Here is a 9,341-nt window from a genome sequence, read left to right as displayed (position 1 = left end):
TTGTGAGTCGTGGGTGATGGGTGCGGGTAGGAAGTATGGTTACCTTTGATAGGCGCGGGTAGAAAAGTTTGGATACTAGTTTTTTTTGATGATGTTTACTAGTAATCTGGATCCTATGTTTGATGACTTTTTTGGATGATGTTTACTAGTTTTTTGGATCCTATGTTTGATGACCTTTTGGTTTACTAGTATTTTGTTATATAATGTTTGTTATATGACTTTTGTTACTTTTGATGTTGTTTACTCATTTTTTTGGTGCATTTTTTTTTACTTTAACGTGTTACCTAATTGTTTGTAACAGATCAAGTATGGTTTCTGATGGTGAAGTTGTAGCTGTTCTTTTACTTGTGTTTTATTGGTTGAGGTCAAACCGGCATAGACTAATCAGAATTCATAGAATTAGAGATAACGATTCAAGCAGGTATGCATATACACAAGATTTGATGTACGGAGACCCTACACAATGTTTCGATATGATGCGTCTTACACAAGAGGCATTTGCATTATTATGCAACCATTTTACCCAAAAAAATTGGTTGCAATCTAGTAGGACAATAAGCATTGAAGAGAAGATGGCTATCTTCTTACATGTTATAAGACATAATGAACGTTTTCGTGCGGTTAAGGGAAGATTTCATCACTCCACACAAACGATTCATCAATGTTTTCACGAGGTCCTAACAGGAACGATGTGTTTTGCAAAAGAAATTATAGTACCAACAACTCCTAACCCAACAAGACATAACTCGGAACGACATAGGCGGTTAAAAATATTTTTTCCGGAGCAATTGGTGCATTAGATGGAACTCTTGTACATGCGGTTGTACCTGTTGATCAACAAACTCGTTATAGAGGAAGAGGAAAAGGAGAATGTTTTCAAAATGTAATAGGAATTTGTGATTTTGATATGATATTCACCTTTGTTTGGACTGGATGGGAGGGTATAGCACATGATTCAAGAGTTTTGAAAGAAGTTGCATTCAATTCGACTTCTGGATTTCCATTTCCTCCACCAGGTTTGTAATCTTTATATAATTTTTATTATCTATCTTCTTTATATAATACGTGTCATTATATAATGTGTCACATTCTTTTGCAGATAAATATTACCTTTGTGATGCCGCATATACATACACTCGTGGGTTTATGGCTCCATACCGCAATACTAGGTATTGGTTAGCCGATTTTCGAAGAGGCAGACCTTTAACTAGAGAAGAAAGGTTCAATCATGCTCATGCACAACTTAGAAATGTTATTGAGCGTGCTTATGGTGTATTGAAGGCGAGATTCCCAATCTTAAAACAAATGGCTCCTTATCCTTTTACAGTGCAAAGAGACATAGTCATTGCTTATGTCGCGGTCCATAATTTTATAAGGAAATACAATATAGAAGATGACTTGTTTAGAAATTTTGAGGAGGACACTATGGTTACTCCTGACGTCCAAGGTGGGGGAATTGATAGAGAAAACATACAAGGCATAGAATGGGGTCCAAAAGCTGTTGAATATATGCGTGTTTTGCATGATCAGATTGCAAATCGACTACTTTCACCTACTTTACATTAAATTATGTTATTTCAAATTTCATTATGTTTTTATTTGGATATTAAATTATTTATGTTTAATTTACATTTTGTATGACATTTTTTATTTGTGTGTAATTTAGATTTTGTATGACAATATGTATGTTTTTATAATTATTCAGCAATTTAATCCATCAATATATATAACAGCAGGGTAAAATGGTCATTTTTCATCACTCAGCACATTCAGTCAGATGTACAATCAAACAACAAGATTTCTTACCCAATCAGGATTTCTTACCCAGACAGACCTTTCTCAGTCAATACTTTCTCAATCAGCAACTATCAAACGAGGCCTTAGCATCATAAATCATTTAACACATAAAAGCATGTTAGGCATTTTCACTAAATAAGCTAGTGCTTGTGTCTATTCAGGTGTATTACCTAAGACACACTCCTCACAATCATTTCTTAGCATTCTAAGTTTAAGTCTAGAAATAAATCCATATTACTAGTTCGCTTAAACTAATGCTCTGATACCAACTGTGACATCCCCATTTTCACGGCCAGAAAAGACCGATTTTGTTTATGCTTTATAAAAATCAGAGTACCTCTTTTAATAAAAATGTAGCGGAGTTTGTTCCCAATAAAATATGATAAATACGTTATCAAAGCATTTCCGAAGAAAAATATTTGTATTCATTTTAAAACATTTGGGATGTCGTCGTCAATACAGAAACATAAGCATAAACAGAACTTACATTCATTATCACTAGTGATTTATATCTCCTTTAATCTCTCAGTGTAATGTGACTTCATATCAACACCTATTGTAACGACCCACATATCACGACTAAAAATTTCTTTTAAAACATTACTAAACCATGTTTATAAAAACGTATCATAAGTCATAACATAATCTTCGAGTATTAAATTCAAAACATAATCTCATTATCAGAGTAAAACATTCCCCAGGCTAACTGTCTATGGTGTGTGCACTGCAACCTCTCCGAGCTCCTCTTTTGAAAACTGAGTACCTGAAACCAAAACTGAAACCCGTAAGCATGAACGTTAGTGAGCTCCCCCAAACTACCACATAACATACAACATATAAAACACATACTGGGCCTTGCCCACTGCATCGGACCAAAGTCCGGAAACTGCATCGGGCCGAAGCCCGGACTAACTGGGACCATGTTCCCTGCATCGGACCGAAGTCCGGAAACTGCATCGGTCCGAAGCCCGGACTAACTGGGGCCTTGCCTCCTGCATCGGACTGAAGTCTGAAAACTGACTGGGACCTTGTCCCCTACATCAGACCGAAGTCCGGACTAACTACATCGGACCGAAGTCCGAAACTAACTGAACAAAGCATAACATAAACATATCAACTAACATGAACACACATATACTGCATACTGCATCGGGCCGTGACCCGGAACACATAACACATAAATCCTGTCTGAGCTACGAAGGCATTAAACATACTAACTACTGCATCGGACCGAAGTCCGGCAACTATTGCTAGCTAAATGGGCCGGCATTGTGGCCTTAGACCCGTTCCTACTGGAAGGAAACTCACCTCGAAATGCTGATTGCTGAAAACTCGAATGAAAGATCCCCGACTACTGTCCCGGCTGCTCTCCGGCTATCATGACAAGTCAAACACTAAATCAAAAGGGGAATCTTTTGATGGGTAAAATGACCATTTTACCCCTGCTATGGCATGGGTCACAATATACCCCAAACCCTCAATTCCTTCCAAATCCATACATGGCCCCGCTAAAGGCCCACTAATGGCCCAATTTGCTCCTTTGGGCCCAAAGCCCTTTATTGGACCTTACTTAAGCCCAATGATAAACCTTGGTCCTTAACAACTGAATTCTGATGGCCTAATAAGGCCCAAGGACCCTAAGTCTCAACTCAGCCTACACCAAGGCCCAAAATGCAATAAGCCCAACTGATTGCGCTACGCGGGGCGTACTGGCCTGCTAGAGAGTACGCGGGGCGTACCTGCAATTACGCTCGGCGTACTCATTCTGTTAAGACACTTTTCATTTAAGTGCTTAATACTCCGACTCAAGAGCCATAAATTTAGATCTAGGTCTTATTCTATGCATTAAGCCATAAAGTCACTGACTTGGTGACTTTATATGGCCCAAACCAACCCAAACTCTCAAAACACTCTTCTACTTCCATAAAGGGGACTAGATCTCATGCATGGACTTAATAGGACCACAAAGGTTGAAACTCTACTGCTTCTGGGACTCATATGACTCTAAGGGAGGCAACCCTGGTCCTAGAAACGAGCTTAAGTCATAAAGTCCCAATCTTGGGACCAAAAAGGTCCATAAACTTGCACTAAGGAGATCTAAGAGGTAAATCATCAAGATCAAGACTTTTTACTTTGCAAAGGTCCGAAATGAAGCACTTATCCCAGATCTACAAGCTCTAGCTTCAAAGGTTCCTCCTTGCCAATCTTCTTTTCTTTGCTTCCAAGCTTTAATCCACCAAAATGGGTTCTCCAAGGTCAAGATCTCATAAAATGAAGGTAAGGACGTTCTAGGGTTTCTTCTGAGGTTGGGGAGGCTCATATGGGGGCTAGGGTTGGAACCATGATGTCCTTTATATAATGCTCAATCCAAAATTAGGGTTTCATAACTTTTTAGCGTATGCTGGGCGTACCTCCTGGTACGTTGGGCGTACGCCTTGGACATCCGTGACCAAGCTGCCCCATTACGCTGGGCGTAACCCAGCCTACGCTGGGCGTACCCACGCATGTTACAAACATGCATGAATGGTCTTCTATGCAAACTTTTCTCTTTAAGGGCCATTCTTGCCAAATCTTCAAAGTGTCATAACTCCTTCATTCAAGATCCGTTTCTGATGAACTTTATTTCCACAGAAAGGTGGTGAGAAATCCTACGCTTCTAACAACATAACCCGACCCGGTAACTTCTCGAATAATAACTCCAAATTAATAAAGGACTAAAACGCCCCTGGCCTTGGCCTCGAAATTCCATAAACGAATATTTTAGAACAGGGCGTTACAAATCTCCCCCACTTAAACTAGACTTCGTCCTCGAAGTCCACTATGGTCAACTATTTCACAACCCACTTACTGCTTACCATAGGCTATGCACCGGACACTTTTCGCTATTTAGCATTGAGTATCCATCAATCAACTAGTCGAATTCTACCATAGTCTGATTTCCATTATTGCCACTGACTGAAAATTTATGTTTTCCCTTATCCGCCTTCCGGATGAACCGAGACCGCCCTGGTCCTTACTGATGCCTCCATATCTGGTTTACCGGACTCCTACCAGTTACTACACCCCATCGCAATCTCACAGTCGCTTTCAGCGACTTCTGAAGGTACTTCGACTATCTATAACCATTCTATCCATTCTGCCACCCATACTGAATCGATGTTGCTGGAACTAGCCTTTTTATCTCTCATCTGACTACTCAACCTCGAAAAACTTGAGTCTCCCTTCCCGAAAGAAAGGCTACCTGCCTAATTACCCTTGCAGATCACTTATACTTGGCAGAGGACTTAACTGATCCTGCTGAGAGGGACTTGCCATTCCCAAATCAACCAACTATATCGTCCTTACTGGAATTTCAACACAAATACTAATACTGTCCAAAACTCTGAAACAATCCGAACACTGAACTGCCTACAATACTGAACATGCCTGAAACTCTGAACTGCCTGAAACACTGAGCTGCCTAAAACACTGAACTACATGAAACACTGAACATGCCTAAAACTCTGAACTGCATGAAACACTGAACATGCCTGAAACACTGAACTGCATGAAACACTAAACATGCCTGAAATTCTGAATACACCTGAAACACTGAACTGCATGAAACACTACTTCTCGAATTATCTCAAGACCTTCCTGGTTACCAATCCTTTGTCGGTTATCTGCAACACCGAGTTCCAACTCAACTGTGGAGTCAAAAGACTCCTCACTTAGTTGCTCCCACGACTGCTGAACGAAATCTTTCTCTGGAACTAGTTTCCACTAGTTATCCTGTCACTGTGGCTGTATCAACCTCCCGATCCACCGATCAGGTCCAAACGTCACATCCTGACATCATCAATTTCACGACTAACAACATGATGGCTCTCAAACTAACGGTAGCCCCTAACATACCCGAACCCCAACGGTCCACTGCTACTCTGATCTCATAAGTGTGGTGACGATCCGACTGTCGAATCGCCGACTTAACCATAACTGAACCATTTGGGAAATCTGAAATCTAACCCGTGGATTCCCATATCTTCACTGCTGCACCCGAACTGGTGGGTACTACCATTTCCCCCGCATCCAAATAACGCGCTCATGCTATCTACTAACTAGACGAGTGCTACGGCTACTTCCGCATACTTACAACCCTATACTACTATCTGACTGCTAATGAATGCTACGGCTACCCCCGCAGACTTACAACACTACTACTACTATCTGACTGCTAGTGAATGCTATGGCTACCCCCGCATACTTACAACACTACTACTACTACATGACTGCTAGTGAATGTTACGGCTACCCCCGCAGAATTACAACACTACTACTACTATCTTACTGCTAGTGAATGCTACGGCTACCCCTGCAGACTTACAACACTACTACTACTATCAGACTGCTAGTGAATGCTACGGCTACCCCCGTAGACTTACAACACTACTACTACTATCAGACTGCTAGTGAATGCTACAGCTACCCTCGCAGACTTACAACAATACTACTACTATCTGAGGACATCCTGACTATCCCTAGTCCTGCTAGTGATTCCTCATCCTGATTTCTCAAAACCAGCCCTCGGTCTTTAAATACTGCATCAACCTCGACATCCTATATCCTTGATATACTTAGCGCTTCATCGAGGAATTCTTCGACTTGGTTCCCAAACCAACCGTCTACTAATCTGGATACAAGAAGCTATTGTTAGGAAGTTTCCAAACTCCCAACTCCTAAATCTACACAACTCTGCATGCTGACTCTGTCACTGGCTACTAATACGAAAGCAACTCTTGCTAACCGTTCTCAGGATCCTCATTCTGACTCAATTGAGCCCTACAGGTGGTCCTCCAATCCTGGATTCCCAACCAGCTTCTAACCATCTCAATTACATGAACTATCTGTTGGGAAGGTCCTCAAACTCCCAATTCTGAACTCCTCAATCCATCAATCACTGTGCTACTATCTTTTCTTCTCAGAGGCTGCGCACTCATTCTGGGTCTACGTGGCTCTTATCCTTGTATACTCGGAGGGTTCTCTCCCACTTGGATTCGGCTAACTCCTTACTACTCACTTGTCGAAAGTATTCCCAACCTTCCTTCCATTAAAAGGGCGATATGTTGTCCGCCAACGTTTACCTCTGCCGGCGCTCCAACTAACTCTTACCAGATCCGCACCCTTCTTGCTATCTAACCGAGCACCCTTCGATCCTTAACTGTATTTGCTTTAGGGACTACATCCCGAGAACCTACGTTTGGGGTGCACATCCCCAACCCACTTCCCTACTAACCGCTAGCTACTCCACTAAAAACTCTGGATTATCACTACTGAGAATATAACTGATCATTACCTGACTAACACCTTCCGCAAGTAGTAAGGCACTACTGAATCTTACACATACATGCTACAGTTACTGTATCCGAAGTAACCTGATCTAGAGGGGACGACCTCCAATTCACCATTCAATTCCAAGGTATGCAGATGGCATAAAACTTCGTCACAAGCAGGTAATATAATACCCCAACACATGCTTATTGACATCAATTCAGCAACATAACAATAATATCATGAATAATAATTGACAGGGAGGTAAAAGATACATACCTCCTTCACTTGGCGCTGCTCGAATCCTTGCTAAAATCAACCGGAAATTTCGGCTCCGAGTCGTGGGCGCCCTTGCCCAGCCTCGGCAACCACTGGCGGTACTTGAAGTCCCAAGGGCAGGAGTTGGCACCTGCCCTGCTGTATACAAACTCGGATAGTGGGCCTTCTTGTGGCCCCTATGACTGCAATGGAAACATATCGGATCAAGTCCATGGGCGATGGTAACAATACAATCCCTGCTAAAATAGCCAATCTGGCCGCACTTGAAACATCCGACATCGCCACCATTTCTATGCCTGCACGCACCCAGGTGTGTCCTACCGTACTTCCCGCATCGACTGCGACTATGATAGTCCCTCGTCCTCAAATCCGACCCCTTGGGCCTCTTACCCGAACCTGTGGCTACCTGAGTCTCATCTATTTTCCTCTTCCTTTCCGATTCCCTGCCCGTCTCTCGCTCCTGCGTTACCTTGTCGACACCACCCTGAACTCCATAAGCATCAGGCTCTATACGAGCCCCAATCTGTCCTGAAACTATCCCGACCCTAAAGGCCTCCAGATGACTGTCCATAAGCTCCTCGATGGCCTCTCTAACCGAACCAAAAATCACTGGAGTCTGATCGATGATGTTGCACATGATCTCTGCAGAAATGAAATCCCTCATCTGATCATCAAGCTGCCCGGCTTTAGAACTTGAGCCAGATCCCTCCCTAATACCTGAACTGCTAACTGGTAACTCGCGCAACGTCACCATGCTGGACACATAACACTCTACTGATCAATACTGACTGCTACTGAGGGATCTCTCACACACACCCTAAAAGTTCCCTGGTCTTGTCTCAGCCCCTCTTGATTTGAGTACGAATCCTTTGCTTTCAGTAGTACGGGCCCATACTACCTTCCACATCTATCCGTACTTTCCTCAAGAACTTCCTCAACTCCACCAAGTCACTCTACTGCTACTGATCTCTGCTACTACCTTCCTAGGCTTGCCCTAGGGAACTTCTGACTCCACCCAACCAGTCCTCAGCTGCTGAGGGCCTCCTTGTAATGCCAATTAGCCACCACCTGAATACCATCACATGCAATGAGGCTCGGATAATCATTCGAGTAAAAGACTCGTCCCTACAACGATTGGACTCAGACAAGAGCTGCGCAATAGGGCCAAATCCAGCACTATGAGATTATTCAACCCTACTCACATGTGATGTGACGTATTCACCTAATGGCTAACTCCTATCACTCAGAGTCCCACAAAGCACAAAGAAAGCAGCATTCGGACACAAGAAATTACTCAAGCAAATCTATTCTCATAACGAGAAACTGTACTAGCATACATTGTTGGCTCATACTATCATGCATAACCTAAACAGGCTATCCTACTACTGTCTACTCACTACTAGCATGCAATTCTCATAAGGCTGAAACATATAAGCAGGCACATAAGGCATCCTCCTAGATCCTTAGTCCTATACTAGCATGCTGTTCTACTGAAGCTGAAACTGAACTGAAACTGGAACTAAAACTGAAACTGAAACTGATAATCATAAACTTGTATGGGTAATTTGGGAGTACTTACTTGAGCTCGGCTGATTGCATGCACCACACCCTTTTCTCTTTTCAAAACTCTTTTCGCTTTTTCTAAAACTCTTTTCTTTATACTTTTTCTAAAATTGTTTTCTTTTCTCAAAATTCTTCTGTAACCATGGTTTTTCTCTTGAAAACTTTATACCACTTCCTTAGTTTGAGTTCAGACACACTCGGGAGTGCGCCCGAATCCCTCAAACCAAGGCTCTGATACCAACTTGTAACGACCCAAAAATCACGACTAAAAATTTCTTTTAAAACATTACTAAAACATGTTTATAAAAACGAATCATAACTCATAACATAATCTTCGAGTATTAAATTCAAAACATAATCTCATTAACAGAGTAAAACATTCCCCAGGCTAACTG

At 42.1% G+C, this 9,341-nt stretch overlaps 1 protein-coding gene across 1 annotated transcript; it reads left to right on the top strand.

The window, feature by feature from the left end:
- The first annotated feature begins 308 nt into the window (after positions 1-308).
- Positions 309-1,566, top strand: LOC145089528 (uncharacterized). Its single transcript, XM_079027953.1, has 2 exons — positions 309-663; positions 1,100-1,566. Exons 1-2 carry the CDS (start codon positions 309-311, stop codon positions 1,564-1,566), a joined length of 822 nt encoding a protein of 273 aa, XP_078884079.1.
- The last annotated feature ends 7,775 nt before the right edge of the window (positions 1,567-9,341 follow it).

Source organism: Lactuca serriola, chromosome 2 (assembly GCF_051521515.1).
Source record: "Lactuca serriola cultivar US96UC23 chromosome 2, Lser_US96UC23_V15, whole genome shotgun sequence".
Taxonomy (NCBI): Eukaryota; Viridiplantae; Streptophyta; class Magnoliopsida; order Asterales; family Asteraceae; genus Lactuca; species Lactuca serriola.
Note: the sequence above shows the minus strand (reverse complement) of the source record. Positions and strands in the feature narration are given on the sequence as shown.